Source organism: Diabrotica virgifera, chromosome 2 (genome assembly GCF_917563875.1).
Source record: "Diabrotica virgifera virgifera chromosome 2, PGI_DIABVI_V3a".
NCBI classification, from domain to species: domain Eukaryota; kingdom Metazoa; phylum Arthropoda; class Insecta; order Coleoptera; family Chrysomelidae; genus Diabrotica; species Diabrotica virgifera.
In genome coordinates, this window is record NC_065444.1 from 160,249,047 (window position 1) to 160,272,735 (window position 23,689).

General features: G+C 37.5%; 1 protein-coding gene across 2 annotated transcripts in view; it reads right to left on the reverse strand.

Moving 5' to 3' along the window:
* Positions 1-7,937: 7,937 nt before the first annotated feature.
* Positions 7,938-23,689, reverse strand: part of LOC114327758 (PDF receptor-like) — a 1,644,969-nt gene continuing 1,629,217 nt past the window's right edge. For both annotated transcript variants that reach the window (XM_050642878.1, XM_050642879.1), the window contains exon 15: positions 7,938-8,184. In XM_050642878.1, the coding sequence (XP_050498835.1) occupies positions 8,100-8,184 (85 nt within the window). In that variant the 3' untranslated portion in view covers positions 7,938-8,099. The remainder of the gene's footprint in view (positions 8,185-23,689) is intronic.

A 23,689-nucleotide genomic window follows, 5' to 3' on the forward strand; every position in this document is an offset into this window, starting at 1 on the left:
AGATTTTTTTAAATATACCTATATGTTAATCAGAGTTGATGATATTCGTTTCTGTGAAATAAAAAAAATATCTGTGAGATAATACAGACTAAATTTTATTCATTGTTTTTAAAAGAATTCGAACGATCTGATACGTTAAGTGATCCCTGTGCTCTGTGCGTAAGAGACTTTTCAAATTAGGATTCAGCCAGCCATACACCCGACTCCGATTGTGTGAATTCATGGCTCGATTCGGCTAGCCGTACCCAGTTGAGCATTTGCTTGTAATAAGACGCTATGGAATATTAGCCGATAGGCAACCAATTATACATTCCCCGTATTTTTTTCTTAATTTTTTGACACTTTGATTATTTAAATAATGTTCCGGACCTTTTTGAGGGGAAGGATAAATCAATTATTATTTACAAGGAATTGTCAAAATAACTATTAGACAAGTTCATTAAAAATTATCCACCATTCTTTATTCAAATAAAATAAGAAAATGGATTAACAGTTTTATATGCTGATCTAAATATTTTCGGAAGGTGGGATAAGTTACAAAATATGTTTAATTTTATATACTGCAATTCATTAGGTACAACAAACTGTTCCCGAATTTAATAAATTATTGTGCTCAAATATGGGCAAATTCTGCCTCAAATGAACGGGATTTCTCTTGTCTCAAAAAAGTCAAAACGTATTGTCGAAACACCATAAAACAAGAGATAATGTCAAACTTGTCTCAAATGTCAATAGAAAAAAACTTTTAAAACCTCTCCAAAACAATAATAAATTTTACAATGACGTTATAACCCATTTTGCTACTTCGAAACAACATAGACAAGAGTTAATTTATAAACAGGTTTACAAAAAAAAAACAAAAAAAAATAAAAAAAAATAAAAGAAAAATAAAAAATAATAAAAACCAAAAATCTTCTATGAAATTGAAGCCTTTTAATTAGATGGCATACCTATCTGAGGAGACAAAACCTTGCCGACCCTGTCCCTAAAGCCACGAGCAGCCACTGCGTCAAGTAAAAGAAAATATTTATTATTGAAAGAAGAAAGACTAATTTTCTTCATGCATACTTGCGTGTTGTACATGAATTCGTGGTCAAAAATAGATGCATCTTATTTTAGTCTTTAGAAAACCTCCGAAAAGTCCTCAGAAAATTAAAAAAAGAAATGCGATATAAAATGTGCTCAGTTATTTAGTACCAGCAAAGCTGCAGTTCCGCCTTATCTTTAGAATACTACTGAGCAGTGGCGGATCTAGGGGGAAATATATAACTCATATAATAATATTTGAGTTATCCTCCCACTCAAAAAGGTCCGGAACATTGTTTAAATAATTAAAATGTCAAAAAATAAAGGAAACATTCGATTTTTTTCTTCATTTTTTGATTATAACTTTAAAAGTATTCATTTTCGAGAAAAGTTGTACTGACATAAAAGTTGCGTAATTAAATTTTCTACAATAAAGGATTAGCTAAAACTTTAAACAATTGTCAGCCTTGTTGCAAAATAGCAATAAATGCGAAAAAATCATAAAAAACAAGTATTTGCATTTTCCGTTTTTCAACCACTTACGCTACACTTTCATAATTTTACCCGAAAAACTATATCATATAATAAAAAAATACTGTGAATTTTATTAAGATCTGTTCAATAGATTTTGCAAGATAAATTTTGCAATCCAGCTTTCGCAAAAAAATTAATTTTTTCAATATGTTGTAGAACTGAAAATAAAGCAGACAGGAAGTTGAATTTATTTTATGTATAGAAGAATATTGTACCTTTCTTCTATATGTAAAAAAATTCAACTTGCTATCTGCTTTATTGTCAGTACTGCAACATTTTGAAAAAATTTATTTTTTTGCAAAAGCTAGATTGCAAAATTTATTTTGCAAAATGTCGATCTTAATGAAATTTACAGTATTGTTTTATTATATCATAAAGGTTTTCTGGTTAAAATATGAAGGTCGTAAGTGTTAGCATAAATGGTTGAAAAACGTAAAATGCGAATACTTATTTTTTATGTTTTTTTCGCAATTATTGCTGTATTGCAACAAGTATGACACTTTTTAAAATTTTTAACCAACCCTATATTGTAGGAAATTTAGTTACCCAACTTTTATGTCAGTATAACTTTTCTCAGAAGTGAATACTTTGAAAGTTAAAATCAAAAAACGAAGAAAAAATCGAAGTTTTTCTTAATTTTTTGACATTTTGATTATTTAAATAATGTTCCGGACCTTTTTGAGGGGAAGGATAAATCAATTATTATTTACAAGCAATTGTCAAAATAACTATTAGACAAGTTCATTAAAAATTATCCATCATTCTTTATTCAAATAAAATAAGAAAATGGATTAACAGTTTTATATGCTGATCTAAATATTTTCGGAAGGTGGGATAAGTTACAAAATATGTTTAATTTTATATACTGCAATTCATTAGGTACAACAAACTGTTCCCGAATTTAATAAATTATTGTGCTCAAATATGGGCAAATTCTGCCTCAAATGAACGGAATTTCTCTTGTCTCAAAAAAGTCAAAACGTATTGTCGAAACACCATAAAACAAGAGATAATGTCAAACTTGTCTCAAATGTCAATAGAAAAAAACTTTTAAAACCTCTCCAAAACAATAATAAATTTTACAATGACGTTATAACCCATTTTGATACTTCGAAACAACATAGACAAGAGTTAATTTATAAACAGGTTTACAAAAAAAAAAACAAAAAAAAATAAAAAAAATAAAAGAAAAATAAAAAATAATAAAAACCAAAAATCTTCTATGAAATTGAAGCCTTTTAATTAGATGGCATACCTATCTGAGGAGACAAAACCTTGCCGACCCTGTCCCTAAAGCCACGAGCAGCCACTGCGTCAAGTGAACGAAAATATTTATTATTGAAAGAAGAAAGACTAATTTTCTTCATGCATACTTGCGTGTTGTACATGAATTCGTGGTCAAAAATAGATGCATCTTATTTTAGTCTTTAGAAAACCTCCGAAAAGTCCTCAGAAAATTAAAAAAAGAAATGCGATATAAAATGTGCTCAGTTATTTAGTACCAGCAAAGCTGCAGTTCCGCCTTATCTTTAGAATACTACTGAGCAGTGGCGGATCTAGCGGGAAAGGGGTAATTCCACCCGTCACATGCTCCAGAATTAAAGAAAAAATTGGTATTCATTTAACGAGAATGAACGAGATGGAGCCGTCAAAACACATTTATAACCAAACCAAAGATCGGATGGTGTGACGAAAAGTCGTAGGTCCAGAGTACAATGTAAGGACCAGGTGAAAGACAAGTTACGGGTGTGAAAGAGTACGAAATTGGAACACCAAGGCGAGAAATAGAAAGGAATGGAAGCTGATTCTTAACAGGCCGAGGTCCACCAGGGGTTCTAGAGCCAGTGGTGACGAACTTTTTAATACCAATTATTGTACAATGGAAGGTGTTACAGCTCAAGGTGTGCAACAATTATTGCAGAGGTTATTAATTCCCAATATTGTACAAGTTAGGGTTGAGAATGATAATGTGATTAGAAGAAATGACCAATGGAGACTCATGGTCAATCATGATTTTGCCAACTTTCCTGTTTTCGACTTAGAATACTTAAAAGACCTTACGATTGAGATATATCAAATTAAACTAGCACCGTCTTACATACAAGATGAACCGGGATTCATAAGTGTTTGAATATTTTCTAGGTTTCGGCAAGCTACAAAACATCAAATAATGATTTCCTACACTGTTGATGAAGATGAGCCTGCAGAAGAACCGATTAGAAGAATCTGCGAGAAGTATGAGTACTTGTACTCAAGTAACCAGCGCATTATGGGTTTTAGGCTTTGTAAGACATAAACCCAATGTTACGTACCCTGATAGGTAGTTAGTTAACACGACATATGATGCATCTAACCGAAATCAACAAAATCTTAACCTGGCTAATTGGCTCTGCCAAAGCCATTTTTCAAAAAAAAAAAAAAAAAAAAAAAAAATCTTAACGTACAGATAGTCGAAGATGACTTAAACCCGATTTTTCCATTGACAATTGTAATTAATATTTAGCGTTTACTGACTACCAGGAACTTCGTTTTTTTCATACTGCGATCAAGTCCATGTTCTCTACTTGTCATATATCTGATATGCGGGACAAGTTTCATGTCTGCTAATGTATTTTTTATGTTTCGACAACTTTTTCTTTAGTTCTGGAGCGTGTTACGAGGATAATTCCCCCATTCCTCCCCCTAGATCTGTGAGCATTGAAGCATTCGTGAAAACATGATAATTCTTATATCGCTTTTCTTCTTGTTCACGTGCCATATCAGAATTATCCGACGTTGGCGATCACCATTGCGAAGGCTTCTCGATCTTCTGCAATATGGAATAGTTGTCCTGCATTTGATATCTGAGTCCATTCACGAATGTTTTTTAACCAAGAAACTTGTTTTCTTCCTACACCTCTATGGCCCTCTATTTTGCCTTTAAGGATCAGTTGTAATATTTTATATCGACTTCCCCTCACTATATGCCCCAGATAAGACATTTTTCGATGTTTAACAGTCTTTACTAGTTCTCTATCTTTGTTGACCTTCCTTAGTACTTCTTCATTAGTTTTTCTTGCTGTCCAGGGCATTTTCAGCATCCGCCTATGAATTCACATTTCCAATGCTTTAATTCTGTTCATGATCGATACTTTTAGCGTCCACACTTCTGCACTATACAAAAGTACGGACCAAACATAGCACTTGACCATTCTTTGTCTTAGTTCTAAACTGAGATGATTATTGCAAAGAAATGACTTCATTTTCGTAAAAGCTATTCTACGTTTTATTTCTATGTCTGGATCTAGTTGGTCCGTTATCACAGTTCCCAGATATGTCATTTTGTGAACTTTCTCAACTTGGACTCCGTTTAATTGAAGCTTTGCATCGGGATATGGGTCACGACTAAACACTAAAAATTTGGTTTTGTTTGCGTGTATTTTAATGCCCATTTCCTCTCGTACCTCGTGAATACGATCAAGCAGAATTTGGAGACCTTCAATATTTTCTGACAGAATTACTGTATCGTCTGCATATCTTATCACATTAAGTAGTTCTCCGTTGATTTTTATTCCATATGGCTGTCTATCAAGTACCTTTTTAAATAACTGGTCCGAGTAAACATTAAACAATGTTGGTGACAAAATGCAACCTTGTCTGACGCCTCGTTGTATGGATATTTCATCGGTGTAGTTATCTCCAATTTTGACCGTAGCAGTTTGATTCCAGTACAAATTTTTAATGACACGAATATCTTTGTCATCTATTACGATATTTTTTAGTATTTGCAATAATTTTACATGCTGGTCTCTATCGAATGCCTTTTTGAAGTCCACGAAACATGCAAATACATCTTTTCTTTGATCACGGCATTTTTGTAATAGGATGTTAAGCGCAAAAAGTGCCTCCCTGGTACCCATAGCATTTCTAAAACCAAATTGGGTATCTTCGAGATCTTCGCATTTGCGTCTAATTCTGTTGTGAAGTATTCTTAGGAAAATCTTAATAGTGTGGCTCATTAGGCTAATTAATCGATATTCTGAGCATTTTCTCGCATTATGTTTTTTAGGTATTGCGACAAAGATGGATTTGAGCCAATCTGTGGGAATCACTCCGGTGTTATATATTGAATTAAAAAGTTTTACTACTCCTTTTATGTTATCATCCTCTATTAGTTTCAGCAACTCAGTTGGTGTATCATCTGGACCACAAGCTTTTCTAATTTTAGCACTATTTATAGCGTGTTCTACTTCGCATTTCATAATTTCTGGGCCGTCAGTACAGTTTTGGTAGAATTCGGTAATATTATTCCTATCATCTTCAAACAACTCTGATATATACAGTTGCCATTCTTTTCTTATTTCGTGCTCATTTACAATAATTTTGTTATTATTGTCAACGAGCACAGACGGAACTCGTTTTTTAAATATGTTACTTATTTCTTTTAGTTTTTTGTGCACATTAAACAAGTCGTGTCTAGATATCACATCCTCCATTTCGTCGCACCTTTCTCTCATCCATTTTTCTTTGGCTAATTTGATCTCTTTTTTATTCTTCTCTGCAGGTGTCTATATTCTGTTTCATTAGATTTGATCAGTCGTCGTTGTTCCATCAATTTCAAGATATCCTCTGTAATCCATTTATTTTTCTTGATTAAGTTTTTTCTATAATCATTGTTTGTGGAGATTTCGTTAACTTGATTTTTAAATTCACTCCATATTTCTTCTGGATCTTCTAGTTGTTCTCCGATGTTTTTTATTCTATTGTTAAATTCTTTTTTAATGTTATGTTTTATGTTTATATCGTCAAAGTTAAGTACATTGGTTTTTGGTTTTTGTCGCTGAATTCGTTTTAACCTTAGTTTAATATCTGCTACAAGTGGTTGATGATCAGATCTAATATCTGCCCCAGGAAATGTAGTGACTTTTTTGACGGCATTTCGGAAACGCTCATTTACAAGTATATAGTCTATTTGATTTCTTAAAGACTCAGGGTTACTGCCATCATCAAATGGGGCTTTCCAAGTGTATATTTGTCGTTTGGGTAGTTTATAACAGGTGTTTGCAATGATCATATCGTTTTCTTTACAAAATTCATACAATCTCTGTCCTCGATCGTTAGGTTGCCCAAGACCATAAGGACCTACAGTCTGACCTCGTCGACCTTCTCCAATTTTTGCATTGAAGTCGCCTATAATATATAAAATTTCGTGTTTATTAAGATTCTGCAAGATGTCTTGGATCTGATCATACAATTTCTCGACTTCATCGTCATATTTTCTATCTGCAGTCGGGGCATAGATTTGAAGTATGTTAGTTTTAAATGGTTGAGTATTTATTTGGAGTAATATTATTCTATCCGAGACTGGTACGAAATTGGTCACATATTTACTCAGTTCTGATGTTACTAATATACCTACACCATTTTTGTGATGCGGATATTCTGTGCTGTTACCGGAATAATATAATACACTTCCGTCCTTTTTACAAGTTCTTGACTCTGGCCATCTCATTTCGCTGATTCCCAGTAGGTCCATTTTCATTCTTTTCATTTCTTGAATTGCGTTGTCAAGTTTCCCAGCCGCAAATAGACTTCTAACATTCCATGTGCACATTCTAAAATTAGATTTCTTTACTTTTAGTATTTCTTTACGAGGTTTTCGCATATTTACGACCGGAGAGGCCTCGTGGTATAAACATGTTTCTCCTCTCCTGCCGAATCTTGGCCTCCGCTTTCCATGATTAGTAACGGTTTGCAATTGAAGTGTCAATTCTATGGTGATTTTTCTGGGGGTGCTCTATTAGCCTTTAATGCAGTGGTTCCCCTTTGCCTTCTGCATTCTTATGCCGTTGACCATTATTTGTTGATTCATCCGCCTTCGGGGCCGATTTCTCAACCCCAGGACAAAAGAGTGCCCTACCACTCACCAACTCATCCGCCCTAAGCCGTTGGTCAGTAAGTGGGGGATTGCTTATACCGGCAATCACTCGGACGTCAGAGCCTCATTTGTTATCTAGCAGGATGTACCGGATGACCATACTCAAGATATACTATATCGCTCTAGTAGTACATTTTTTTATTGCACTTCTTTACTTTCCTGAGGACTTTTTGGAGGTTTCCTGAAGACTAAAATACGATGCATCTATTTTTGACCACGAATTAATATACAAGACGCAAGTATGCGTGAAGAAAATGAGTGACCCTTCTCCCAATAATAAATATTTTCGTTCACTTGACCGTGAATTAGTGTACTTGACGTAAACCAAGCACTCGAATGCAATAACTTCAGGAGGCTGTAGCTCGAGAATAGTAGTTATTCAGACCCAGGTCCCATGGAATTTTTTAATCTACACATCGAGAAGTATCAATGACCAAACTTTCGTTAAATTTGACCGGGATCACTTTTCCATAAGGTCCTTTGCTATCGTTGAGTAACTGAGGCAAAACCTGTGGAATATAATAATTTAGCAACGCTTTATGTTTTCGATGTACATGTTTACATACAAAAAACTGTTGGTAAAATAAAAATCAGAATCATTACACAGAAACATTCACAATAACTAGTCCTTAGTAAGCGGTACGTGAATAAGAGAAGTATCTGTTTCTTCTACAATATGATTGGAACTCCAATTATCACGAGAAGAGCTGAAAACAAAAAATAAATATTATCAAAGTAGTACAGAATCACCATATACCTACATAATTCAATATTGTTTATTTGTCACTATGCAATATCTTGTCAATTTATATATCATTTTTCTACGAGCGTGCAAAAATGTCTACTTTCGCGCAAGCATTTTAGTTTAGAAAGTTTCACTTTTCCGCACGCGTGTTACTTTTCCGCACGCGGATTTTACTTTTCCGCACGCGTGTTAATTTAGATATGTTAATATGGCCTTAAAGTAATTATAATACATGCAATAAACTAATATTTAGATATTATTTACTAATTTATTTCAAATATATCTTATTGTGTTCCTGTTTTAATGAAATTAACGCGACAATTCGATGAAATAAAATTATTTTGACATAATATTCGAAAGTCATATCGGTAGACAATAACAATCGTTTTTAATCATCGTCATGGAAACCAAGATCGTCGTCATGCTAAATAACTAATATTGAAAGTTTGGTTTTGACAACCTTGTCAAAGAATTAATTTATGTATGTATTTTCATATTAATTAAATTTATTGATTTGGTAATTTTTTAAAGACTCTTAGAAAAAATATTGTTCATAACTCTTGCAGAAAGTCTCTTTTCTGCACTCGACTGCTTGCCGAACTCCCGCTTCGCGTCGTTCGGCAAACTGCAGTCGCGTGCGGAAAAGAATGACTTTCTGCACTTGTTAGCAAAATAACTATTTATTTTAAAATCGCATCCACCAAAGTGGAAAAAAATCTTAATATGAAATAACTGTAGTCGATAGAGGATCAATTAAGTAATTTCAAATATTGATGTTACGTATGCGTGGAAACTGGAAAGCCATCATGGTATTACCTAAGTAATTGGCATAATAATCAAACATTTATTAGTGTTTTACTTCAAACAAGAGATCTAAAATATATTTACAGGTAAAACTAAATTATAATTAACTATACCTACGTGTTTATAGAATATAAAATGAGAACCTGATATTAAATAATAAAATTCTATACAAAAAACACTAAAGCCCTCCCCCTTTTACAAAACATATAAAGCTCACAAAAGCGACAAAGATAATTTAAAAAAAAGGCATTTGGCAATAAACCATGATGGTAGGAACATGCCGTTAAATAAGTTACAATATTCCATGCTCCTTGGAAGAAACGTACCAGAACAAAGCACATTACAAAAAAAATATGTAAAAGTTATATACAGAGTGAGTTTTATGTATGTAAACACTCAATTATCTCGAAAACGGCTTGCACGATGTTTATAAATATGTAGGTTTGGGCAAGTAGGGGTTTCCTAATAGTCTAAGAGCTAGTGAACCCTCCGATTAACGGTCGTCCTGTAAGGCTAGAAATTTGTTTAGTGATCATTCATAGCACAGCAAGGCTAAAAACCATGACCGGGGCCTCGATTTTTGACCCTTCGCTTCGTTATCGAACGTATTCGCTAAGTATACTAAACAGATACGAAGCGAATACGTTCGATAACAAACGAAGGGTAAAAAATCGAGGCCCTGGCAGGCATCAGCCGTGCACGTGTATCTACCAGGTGAATCGAAAAGTGCAAAGGACATCGCACACATCTTATGGAAAATATAATGTCACTCAAATTCAATAAAATAAAATTTATACGAATAGATTCGTTTTAAATTAACGGTCAAATCTTATCATTGCGCCAACTCTTAATTATGATTAATTACGGCGCAAATTGCAATTAAAGTTTATCGAAATCACATTTTTGGAGTCAGTAAAACTGTCAGTTAGAATCACTATTGCTCTGTGTGCTATTCAAAAGAGCTTAAACCCCGCTGGGCCTAAGCGGATTAGTGAAACTAATCCGCTGATTTATGGAGTACCGACAATTTGGGTATTATAAAATATTTTTTCTCTCTCTAACTTATGTACGTATCCATTTAATTTCAGATTTATTTATATCAATTTCTGCTCTTATTATTGAAAATATGGAATTGGCGCAATGATAAGATTTGACCGTTAATTTAAAACGAATCTATTCGTATAAATTTTATTGAATTTGAGTGACATTATATTTTCCATAAGATGTGTGCGATGTCCTTTAGGGAGTAAAATAAACTTACTCCTGTAAAGTTTAAATTTAAGTATGTGTTTGAGCAAGTCATTTAGAAGAACTCTGTACAATGACAGGCGATTCTGAAGAGCATAAGACCTTGCCAGGCGAGGGGAAAGATTAGGGGTTTTTCCTAAAATTATCTTTTTTGCATCGAACAAAGTTTTTTAGGTTTTTTAAACCATTCCAAACAGAAAAGGTCTTTAGTGACTTTTCTCTTAGGTTAATAGTTTTTGTTATATAAGCGATTAAATATTTTGAAAATTGCGAAATCGGCCATTTTAACCCTAAATCGGACATTTAACTAAAAATTTCAATGTTTTTAAGGTAGGTAGATATTCTTTAAACAATGATTGATAAAATACTGAAGAGTTTTTTGCAATACAATATCGAAAACCCCTTTGTTTTTTAATTGCTAATCAAGCGGGCGCGACACTGTAGTATAAAATGATGACGTTTGAGTTTGCATAAATTCATTATCTCATGAATGGGCAAATTTGAAGAGAAATCCTCAGACAGGTCGATTTTTTATTTTTAAATTAAGACTTTTTCGCATATAGATCATACTAGTGACGTCATCCCTCTGGGCGTGATGACGTAATCGATGATTTTTTAAATGAGAGTAGGGGTTGTGTGATTGCTCATTTGAAAGGTTATTTAATTCTCTATTCAGTAATATAAACCTTAACATAATTATTAATACAGGTTGTACAAACAATTTTTTTCTTCTTTTTATCTAAATTAATTTAATAAAAAAAATTGTTTTCTACACCTTGTATAAATAATTATGCTAATGTCTATATTACTGAATAGAAAATTAAATAACCTTTCAAATGAGCTATCACACAACTCCTACTCTCATTTAAAAGAAAATCATCGATTACGTCATCACGCCCAGACGGATGACGTCACTGGTATTACATATATGCCAAAAAGTCCTAATTTAAGAATAAAAATCGACCTGTCTGAGGATTTCTCTTTAAATTTGCCCTTTCTCGAGATAATGAATTTATGCAAACTCAAACGTCCTCACTTATACTACAGTGTCGCGCCCGCTTGATTAGCAATTAAAAAAGAAAGGGGTTTTCGATATTGTATTGCAAAAAACTCTTCGGGATTTCATTAATCAACGTTTAGAGAAAATCTACTTACCTTGGCAACATTGAAATTTTTAGTTAAATGTCCGATTTAGGGTTAAAAATGGCCGATTTCACAATTTTCAAAATTTTTAATCGCTTATATAACAAAAACTATTAACCTAAGAGAAAAGTCACTAAAGACCTTTTCTGTTTGGAATGGTTTAAAAAACGTAAAAAAACTTTGTTCAATGCAAAAAAAATAATTTTAGGAAAATCCCATAATCTTTCCCCTCGCCTGACAAGGTCTTATGCTCTTCAGAATCGCCTTTCCTTGTACACATTTCTTCTAAATGACGTACTCAAACACGTACCTAAATTTAAACTTTACAGGAGAAAGTTTATGTTACCCCCTAAATTTGCACTTTTCGATTCACCTGGTAGATACACGTGCACGGCTGATACCTGCCAGGCCATGGTTTTTAGCCTTGGTGTGCTATAAATTATCACTAAACAAATTTCTAGCCTTACAGGACAACCGTTAGTCGAAGGGTTCACTAGCTCTTAGACTATAACGCGGCCGATGTTAAAGTGATAATTACGTTGTTGTCAGATCTTCCGTTTTTCTGGAAATCTAACGAACTTTCTTATTTCAAATGGAATACCTTGTATATTTTTTACGTTTTGAACTCCTTAAGAAATACTGATTATTTTTCATGAGATGTTCCTTATATCTAAATGCCATAAGTTCGGAGTTATTGCTACATTTATTAAAAAAAAAGAATTTATACAAATTATGAAAATCAATTTCTTCGACTCGGGTAGACATTATTTCACGTTCTTTGGATCGTTGGGAACAAAAAAGTCTTTTGTAATTTTTCTCTAAAGTTAATCGTTTTTGAATAATAAACAATTTAGAACTGAAAAAAGTTGAATAATGACGATTTTCAAGGTTCAAAAACACAAGTAAACAATACAATTTTTGAAATTACGAAGTACCTAAATTCAAGCTCAACTCTTCTTCTAATAGCTTGCCATAAGATTTTTGGGCTCGTTTTATTCTAAAACATTGCTTTTTAATTGTTAATAAAGTGCATATGAGAGGATGGGCGATCAGGCTGCACTAACAACTAAATAACAATGTTTTAAAATAAAACAAGCTCAAATTACTTATCAGTAACTGATAAAATAAGGACTAAACTTTAATTTCAGTACTTCGTAGTTTCAAAAATAATATTTTTTTTTGTGTTTTTGAACCTTGAAAATCGTCATTATTCGATTTTTTTCAGTTTTAAATTGTTTATAACTCGGAAAAAATTAATTTTAGAGAAAAATTACAAGAGATCTTTTTTGTTTACAATGATCCAAACAACCTAAAATAATGTTTATCAGGGCCGAAAAAATTGTAAATCTGGATCCCGCGTATGAAAAAATGTTGATTAATAGCAAGCTGAAAATTTGTTAATAGCTTAAGGGTGTCTACTCGGACAAACTTTGGTATATGGAAACACTGGAACAGGGGAAGTTTTAACTGTGGACATATTCTACGTCTTCCACTCATTATAATTCCCATTTGGTGATAAATAGCAGCCTGCTTTTTGCATGAGAGTTTAATGAAAGGGTAACAAATCAATGGGAAGTTCTGTCGGACAAAATACATGTGACGTTTTCGTGGTCTGATCGTTCCAAATTTTTAACCTGTTCCACACTTAAATGTTGCAGTGTTCCTATATATCAAAGATTGTCCGACTAGACACCCTTAAACTATTAACAAATTTTCAGCTTGCTATTAATCAATTTTTTTTCATACGGGGGATCCAAACCTATTGATTTTTATAATTTGTTTAAATTTTTTTTAAAATAAATCTAGCAATATCTCCGAAATTACGGCATTTAGGTATAGGGAATATAACACGAAAAATAATCAGTATTTCTTAAGAACTTAAAAACTCAAAAAATATACAGGGTGTTCTATTTGAAATAAGAAAATTCATTAGATTTCCAGAAAAACTGAAAATGTGACAACAATGTAATTAGCACTATAATATCGGCCACATTAGAAAACCCTTATCCAAATCTTATAAAAATTGTACAAGCCCTTTCCGAGATAATTGAGTGTTTCCATACATTAAACTCACTCTGTATTTATACAAAGGTAATCTACTACAAAGGTAAGTTTCAATAAAAGAAGAGTTACAAAACACTACTTGGGAGAAAGAGAGCTAGAGTAAAAACGGGGAGAAAGGACTGTGTGGGAGAGGACTTGAGCGAGAAAGGTTTAAATCAGGGGTGGGCAAATAATTTTAAGCGCGGGCCAAAATGAAATTTTCAAAATGTCTCCAGGGCCAGAAGACTATACTGTGAACGAACGCTGTGTATCCGCCAAAATTTTTTTTGACACAAATGCTATAAGTAGTGTGACCAACTCCAATTCAGTTGAATCCGGGAAAAGGCTGAAAAACATACCTGAAATCCGGTACTTTTCAATGAAAATCGGACCATTGTTTTTTTTTCAGAAGACGATAATTATAATACTTCTTCTTTTCGTTGTCCTAATGCCCAATAAGAGCGTCAGACTTTGCTATCACCTATCTATCTGTTACCCATTTCTTCTACACCTTCCGGTCTCCTGCCATTTCCTTCATCTGTTGCACCGTTTTCCCTCTCTTGGTCTCGATTTCCTGGATTTGCTCCATCCACCCCTTTCTAGGTCTGCCCCTTCATCTATTTCCCTGTCTTTTTGCATCTGTCACCTCCTTAACTAGTCTGTTCACGTTCATTTTAGTTATATGTCCAAATTAATTCAGTTTTCTTTTTTCAATTTTTTTTTCTATTGCTTCCTGTCTTGGCACGTTTTTGATGTTTTCGTTCCTTTCCCTTTCCAGCTTCATCTTTCCAGCTATTTTTCTCAGTTGCTTTATTTCTGCCGCTTTTATGGCACTTTCATGTCTTTTATTTGTAGGTAACTCATGTCTCGCTTGCATATAGAATAGTTCATACTGTGATTGTATAAATACATGTATTTTTGTTTCCTGTCTGATTTCCCTTTTTCCCAGTATCGTATTATTAATTGCATAATATATATTCTCGTAGATTTCTTTGTCCCATTTGCAATTTCTAAGTCTAGCTTTCCGTCGTTCGATAAAAATGAAAATTAAATTAAAATACAGAAACGAAAAAAAGTCCACCGTTATAGGTTTCGTAGAACTATAATACCACGATATAAAATGCAAGCGTTTTGGATGTGGTGTTAGTATTACACTTTAGAAATTGTCGATATTTTTTCGTCCCACCTTCAATTTACTGTGAATTATTTGAAGAATAACGTATTCAAAATTTCAAAATAGAATTTTACCAAAACGTTGAAAAGGTGAAGGGTTCATAAGGAATATTATTGTAATGTTGACAGTTGTTTGTCGTGTCTTCAATCCATGCAACATTGTTGTTATGAGTAGCTGGTGTTGAAAGTTGGTTTCCCCAAAACTCATGAATTTCTTCTTGACTTGGGTATGCTTTATTTTCATTTTCTACAGTGGAATTAAGTTTTCTATAAAACGCCTTCTCTGAATGCTGAAAAAGTGTATTGTCTGATTTTCGGTTATTACTAACTTTGCATCTCCGTATTCTTCCTGAATAAACGGAGAGTTTTTGTTTTAACGTATCCAGGCACTGTTAGGCTGTGCAGTTTTCTGGATCATATTGTGAATGTCTTGCGGTGTTTAACATTATTTATTCAGCTCTTCTAATTACTTTTCTGCTGGTTATTCCTCAAATATATTCCGTAAGTTGTCCAATATACTTAATAAATATTTCAATCTTCTTGAGCAGTCTTTTTTCCCAGGGTGCAATTCTATTACCAGTCCTTCCGTTATTAGTACCCCGTCGTGTTCTGACCTTAATGCCCATTACATTAGCGATTGCTGTTGTTACAGAGTAGATGAGCATATGCAAATGTTCCAAAGTGTGTGCTTCTACGACATAATTGGGTAGGACTTCGGTGTTCACAATTTGTAACAGCGCACCTAGTTTCTTACAAGAGTTTATTCTTGGAAGCGGTGGTCTGCTAAGTGGATTTGTTCCATTAAACTCTTGTACGGCACAAGTCATTTCGTTTACTAGACTGTCACGCAACTAGTTGTTTACCAGCTGTTTATCATCAGGCTGAGTTTCTGGTATGGGAACCTAAGGAATCTGCTGATCATGGATTTTATTGGCGGCTTGATCTAAAACTAGCCCTTGATTATGATCTATCCCCCGTGCGACTTTTCTTTTGATGGTATTGCGTCTAGTCTCCGGGATAAGGTTATTTCTAATAATTACCCGATATTGATCTGCTACTCGTAGTACTGTTATGTCAATATCTGGGTACTCTCTGCAAAATTCGGCATACAGCTGTTGTCGGTAGCCGATATTTTCTTGACCGAGATTGGTCAACTTGTAATAAAAGCGCAAAATGTTTTCGTTCATCATCATCATCATCATCATCATCATCATCATCATCATCATCATCTTGGTGCTACAGCCCTTAGAGGGCCTCGACCTTCTCAAGCTTTCTACCCCATTCTGTTCTGTCCCTTGCTTGCATTTTTCAGTTGCCGACTCCGATCTTCTCGGCATCTTGTGTTACCCCGTCCATCCACCTCATATTTGGTCTACCCCGTCTTCTCATTCGCACGGGTTGCGCTGTTAGAATATTTTTTATCATGTTCGATTCAGGGGCCCGGGCTACATGTCCTGCCCACTGCCGGCGGTTTCGCTTAATTATAGTGATAATATCTTTTCCACCAAACGTATGCTTGTAGATATTCTGCAGTTCAAAGTTATATCTACGCCTCCATATTTCGTTCGTTCTCACAGATCGCTCCGATTATCTTACGTAGCACCTTTCTTTCAAAAATCGATAGAGCGGATTCATCTATTTTAATTAGCGGCCACGCCTCTGATCCATATATGTGAGAACGGGGACTATCAATGTTCTATACAGCCTTATATGAGTTTTTTGAGTTAGACGTTTGTTAGCTAAGTACTTTGATATACTAGGATAACACCTGTTTGCAATAATTATTATTCGTCTTTTTATTTCCCCCGATGTGTTATTATTGGGGTTAACCGATGTCCCTAGATATATGAACTCTTTGACGGCTTCGAAGTTTTGGTCATTGATGATTAGATCTGCGTCAACATTTCCAGCTCTTGTGTTTTTGTGTTAGTCGCCATGAATTTTGTTTTTTTTTTTCGATTTATATGTAACCCCATTCGTTCTGCTGCTGCTACTAGCAGCTCGGTTCCTAACTGCTCGGTTAGGATTTCCGCAGTTCTCGCTCTGGTTCTTCTGCTCTGGTTCTGGTCGTCTGCATATGCTAGAATCTGGACAGATCTATTGAATATTGTTCCCCTGCTATCTATATTAGCGTCTCGTACGACTTTTTCTAATGCTACATTAAAAAGTTGACACGCCAGCGCATCTCACTGCCTTAACCCCCTTTGTATTTCAAATGAGGTTGACGAGTCGTTTTGAATTTTTACTGCTGATATCATCTTCGCCATTGTCACTTTTATCATACATATGAGTTTTTTTGGAATTCCTAACTCATTCATAGCGTTGTAGAAGCTTGGTATTAAGACACTGTCATATGCAGCTTTAAAATCGACAAAAATATGGTACATATTTATGTTAAACTCTTGAGCTTTTTCCAGGATTTGTCGTAGTGTAAAGATCTGGTTAATGGTTGAACGTCCACGCCTGAATCCTGCCTGATATTCTCCTAGAAAAGTTTCGGTATAAGGCTTTAATCTCCCGTGCAAAATGTTTGAGAATATCTTGTATGCTGTATTTAGGAGAGTTATTCCGCGGTAATTATTGCATTCCAGTTGGTTTCCCTTTTTGTGTAACGGGAATATTAAGCCTAAGCTCCATTCTTCAGGCATTTACTCCTCAGACCAAATTTAACAAACAATTTCTCGCATCACCTTGGTGAGCTGCTCTGTCAATTATAACATGGTCAATTTGATTTGTGGTGTGTTCATTTGGTGATATCCAAGTTGCTTTATGGATATTCTTATGATTAAAACATGTACTTTACACAATTAAGTCTTTGGAAGCTGCCATACTAATAAGTCTTAAGCTATTGTCATTAGTATCTTCGTGAAGGCTGTGTTTACCAATATAATCTTGGTAGCATATCTCTTTTCCTATCTGGGCGCTCATGTCCCCAATGATTATTTTAATGTCGTTTTTGGCACATATGCTCTTTCGAAGTCTTCGTAGAATAAATCTTTAATTTCTTCGTCTTTTTCCTCGATTGGCGCGTGCACGTTGATCAGGCATATGTTGAAAATTTTTCCTTTTATTCGAAGGATGCATAACCGGTCATTTATGGCTTTAAAACCAATAATATTTTTTTTTATTTTCTTTGGTACTAGGAACGCAGTTCCGAACTCATGTCGTTTCGGGTTGCAGCTGTAATAGATATCATGTTCTTTTTTCTGCATAATGCCGGTTCCTGTCCATCTCATTTCTTGAATAGCTGCAATGTCTATTCTATATTTTAGGAGTTGATCTTGGAGCAACTGGATCTTGGTCGCGCTGTCCTATACAGCGTTCTTACATTCCAAGTACTAATCTTTCAATCATTGTCCTTAGTTCGGTGCCTGGGTCGTCGTCTTGAATTCAGTCCGGCTTTTCTATCTCGAGATTTCGTAACAATCGGTTTTTACGGGATGAGAGAGTTAGCCTCATGCCCAACCCCCTTTTCGGAGGACCATTTCTCCCTTCCTCGTCAGCCCTGACCCCACCTTTCACTGGGGTTGTTTACCCAGTCTCCAGTAGGGTTGCTCAGGTTTATTGGAGGCGCTTTCCCCGCCAAGATATGCAGACTCTAAAGAGTCCCTCCTGTTACAGCACCCTGAAGAGAGCAGCGATGACCACTCGAGCGACCAGGAAGATGGAAAAGACGGTTTTACGATCCAAAATCGTAGAACAAGAAAAAAGAAAAAGAAGTCAAAAGGCAAGGACTCCACGCAGAACGTCGAGACCACCGAGAACGTCACCGAAGCCACCCAGGAAGTCGAGGATTCCCAGAACATCGAGGCCACCCAGGAAGTCGAGGACATGGACGAAGACGTCCCAGGCGCCGAAGGCGGGGGCACTACCAAACGTCAGCGGGTTGAAGAGGATGCCGCCAGCGAAGACGAGCTGACAAGGGCCAACGAAGAAATCAACCGACTCAGAACCCTGATGAAAGAATTTGCAGCAAACGTTGATGCAAACAACAAAAAATATGAAGAGGTGATCGCACAACAGAAGGCAGAGATCAAAGAGCTGAATACGGAGATTCGACGAATGAGCGAAAAGATGGATGCCAGATTCGACGAGTTGATAGCTCTCCAGAAACAACTCGCAAAGAAACCGGAGAAGAAAAACCCCGAAAAGACGGACAAAAAACCACCAGTAGAGCAGCCTGCCACCAAAAAGATGACCACCGAGCAGACTCGACCACCCAGCCAGAAGGCTACCACCTCGACGAAGGAGGCGTCCACCCAACAGAGGAAAAAGAGAAAGGAAGAGTTTCCACCCCTGGTGACACTAACCGACGAGGAAGACGCCACATGGACGTCCAACCAAGAAAAAGCCATGAAACTAGCTCCCCAGGTACAGCTACCCCTCCCCGAAGAACCAGTGCCATCCACGAGCACAGATAGGGACGCGCTTGCCGCTTCCAGTCAAACTGATACAGTGTCAATGGAAACAAACCAAAACGAAGAAGACGCCGAAGAAGCCGTGTTACCTGAAAACCAGGTAACACCATACAGAAAACCGCCTGTAATTAAGTTACAGAGTGTCAGCGAGACAGGGGCTATTCTTACCATAGCCCAGGGCAAAGGCATCATCACCACAAACAAAATCTCCAGAAGTGGCAGAGAGACGCTCATCCAGGCTAAAAGCCCGGATGACTACAGAAAGATGACAAGGATAGTGGAGGAATATGCAGAAGCATACGCCGCCAAAGAGAAAAAGAGGCTACAATGGATAGCCTTTCCACTCGACGAAGACAGGAAACCAAAATTAGTGTTACGAGGATTGCCCACGAATACCACCGAGAAGGCAATCCAAGAAGACATGGCAAACCAATATGGAATAACCTGCCACACAGCACGTAACATGTCTACGAGAGTAGGGAAAAGGAGGCCACTACCCATGTTTGTCATGACACTGGATCAGGAAGACGTGGAAAAAGCAAAGCGGGTAACGAACCTGTGCCACATGAAAGTTGTGGTAGAGGACCTACACAAGGCAGCAGGACCGACGCAGTGCTTCAACTGCCAAGGGTACCATCACGCCCAGAACTCGTGTCACAAGGACCCGAGATGTGTGAAGTGCGGCGAAGAACACCACTCAAAGCAGTGCCAGAGAGCCAGAGAAGTCAAGGCAACGTGTGCCAACTGCAATGGGAGCCACCCAGCCAACTACAGAGGATGTCCTAGGTGCCCAACCTGGGGGAGGCCTCCACCACAGAGGTCACAACAGCGACCACCACCAAACCGAAGACAGCAGGCAACCGGGGTATCCTACGCGCAAGCCACGCAGGGAGACCAACCAGCGCAGAACAACACACCGTCCAACCGACCAACCCTCCCAGACGAAGAGTACCTAGTCAGGATGGTCACAAACATCGTGACTAAGGTAGTCCAAGAGGTGATACTCAGCACCAGGCAGGCACAGAACTAATGGCAGAGAGGGGATACTTGAGGATAGGCTCCTGGAACCCGGGCGGCATAACCACAAATCAGAACATACTAGATGAACTCGCCAACAGATACGAGATGGACATCGTAGCAATTCAGGAAACAAAACTGACCAACAACTTCAACCTAAAGTTTCCTGGATACGACGTATATAGGAACGACCTCACTAGAAGATCAGGAGGAACGGCCATCCTAGTAAAGAAGGGTATTAGACACACCAGTTACACTACTCCACCACTGGTCAACATGGAAGCCACAACAATAGAAGTTAACATGAGGCAAGGCGCAATAAGGATCACATCAGCCTACGTAAGACCACAAGACCCTTTAATGGACGATGACCTAGATGCGTTCCTAAACATCGCCGAACCATCCATCATAATAGGAGACCTGAATGCAAGATCCCCCAACTGGAACGACAGAGCTACGAACAGGAATGGACGACTACTAAACAGATACATAGAAAACAACGAAGACACAATAGCAATGGGCCCAGAAGAACCTACCCACTACCCAGGAAACGCACTTCCGACACACATCGACTTAGTTGTAGCCAAAAACCTAGGACTGCAATCAGAATTAATCACGCTGGACGAAGGATCAACTGACCACCACCCCATCCTATTAGAAATCGGAACATGGGAAGAGACAAACCCGCCAAAAAGAACAAAAAAGAAAATAAAGTGGACTAACTACAAAAGGTTAGTAAGTGAAGGAATAAACATAGTGCCAGTAATAAACAATCCAGAAGAAATAGAAGGAAAAGTCCTAGAGTTCGAAAATATCATCCAAGAGGCAATTAGAAACAGCACAACAGAGGAAGATGTCGAGATATTCATGGGAAGGTTCAAAGACATACCACAAGAAACACAAGAGTTGATAAGGGAAAAAAATAGAGCAAAGAAAACAGCAAAAAGAACAAGAAACAGAGTAGATAAATCCTGGGCAAATATTTTAAATAGGGAGGTCCAAACGGCCCTAAAACTCCACCGTAGCGAAAAATGGGACAACTTTGTACAAGAGATGGAAGAACAAGACTCAAACATGAGAAATGTCTGGAAGCTCCAGAAAATGTTGAGAAGCGACAGGAAACCCATCCCCCCACTACATGGAAGATACGGCATGGTATACACCATAGAAGACAAAGCAGAGGCAATGAGGACTACACTCGAAGATGAATGCAGACTGAACTTCCACCAAGATGAAGACGACGACTTCCTGGAAGAAGTCGAAGAACAAGAAGAAGGACCAGAAGACCCAGAGGACTTCATCCCCCCAACATCACCGGAAGAAATCAATGAACATATCAAAAATAGTTCACCGAGAAAAGCGCCTGGCCTCGACGAAATAACCAACAGAGCCCTAAAATATTTGCCCAGAAAAGCTATAGTGTATTTCACAAATATTATAAACGCAATATTAAGATTCAAGACATTCCCAAACAGATGGAAAGAGGCCCGTGTCATCATGATTCCAAAACCTGGCAAGAATCACACATTCCCACAGAACTACAGGCCAATCAGCTTACTTCCAGCGATCAGCAAGATAGTGGAAAGAGTCATCCTCAGCAGACTGCAAGCGGAAACAACCCGACTAAATATCATCCCAGAGGCTCAATTCGGATTTAGAGCAGAGCACTCCAGCGAACTACAAGTCCTCAGGCTAACCGAGTACATAGCAGCCGGTTTCAATGATAAGCAGTACACTGGAGCAGCGTTCCTGGATGTAAGCAAGGCATTCGACAGAGTCTGGCACAAGGGGCTCCTATTCAAAATGCGGGATTACGGGTACAGCGGAGCGATGACGAGGCTAATCTCGTCGTACTTGGGCGGCCGGAGGTTCAGGATTCGGATAGGACAAGTCCTGTCCGAACTCGGAATCCCGGAGGCTGGAGTACCACAGGGAGCGGTCTTGTCACCCCTGCTGTACACGATATACACCGCAGATGTACCTAGAACACCAGGTACCCTCATGAGCCTCTACGCCGACGATACAGCAATAGCGGCCAAGCATAGAAACGCAGATATAGCAGTGACCAACCTACAAACTGCACTAGAAGAAATTGAAGCATGGTGTATCAAATGGAAGATAGCCATAAATTCAGAGAAAACACAAGCGGTTCTATACAAGAAAGGGAGACAGCAGCCAGAGGAACAATTGAGGGTGCAGAACAGGCCCATCGAGTGGAAAAACGAAGCCAAATACCTAGGAGTCATTATGGATAAAGGATTAACCTTCCAAAAACACGTAGAAGCCACAGTCCAGAAGGCCAACATAGCAAGAGCGAATCTAAGAGGACTCACAGGCAGAAAAAGTAAACTAACACTCAAAACAAGGTTAAGATTGATAAATAGTATAATCCTACCGGTATTAACTTATGCGTCTCTCGCATGGGGACACGTATGTAATACACACAAGAAGAAGATCCAAGCAGTCCATAACAACAGCTTGAGGGAGGCCGTCAGAGTCCCAAGATATGTAGCTGAAAGATTCCTGTTCAGAGAACTCCAACAGGTGAGAGTCACAGAAACCATGACAGACAAGGCAAGGGTCAAATTCGCAGAATTAGAACATCACCCAAATTACATACTGCGAGAGACGCTAAGATACGACGAGTTCCACCGATGGAAGCACAGACGCCCGAAACAACAAATTATAGGATAAACTAAAAGTGATAAGTGATAGTAGTGTGTTCGTAGCTCGAAACAAGTGCCGAAGATAGCGTTACCCACGAAGTCCAAGTACCACGACCACCTCCAAGGTAAGCAAATATTAGAAAATTAGAAGGGCCTTAAGCCCCCAAAAAAAATTCATATAAAATAAAAAAATGGCGAAAGCCCCCAAAAAAATTAAAAAAACCAAAAACACAAAAAAATAGAGCATCGAGTCGTCGGGCGGGGCCCAGCAGGGCCCAACAGGGCTCAGTGGGGCTCGGCACGATGACTCGGGGCCCAAGCAAGCAATTTTTAGTACCGCGGATAAGTTATTAAGAAGATAAAGGCATAGAGCGCATCACGCTGGGCCTAGTTTTTTGCATTCGATTAGGATACCACAGTGGAATCTTATTACCCAGGGTTCCATTGTGAAGAGCATTTGGCTACGATAGTTGTGCCTCCATCGCGCATCAGCGTGCTATGGGGGGGAAAGGGATGGCCTGGGGCATTGGAGCGAGGTGGGGTGATCCCTGTATAACTCGGGTCAAAACACCTCGCCCCAATGACTTGTTACACCCGAATGTACTCCTTCGAGAGGGTGAACAAATCCCACAGGTCGGGTTAAATCAAATTGCTTGCTTGCTTGCTCAGGTTTATTGGGGTTCACCCGTGTGATTCGGATCACACTTCTCGGAGGTGAGGATAGGAATTGAGTAGGAGAGGCTAGAGGTGTTATCTAGAAGCAACACCTTATGATGCGCATCACTACCCCATTTAAACCCCAAAATGTTCTCGTTAATGGACACCTAAACAAATGACCCCAAACATAAACTATAATTCTCCATATTAACGGGTATATTCATGGCAGGTATCCCTGCTACCCTCTGGGCATTGGCGCCGTGAATACCCAGAAAGCATCCCCCATTCGCAGGGGGCC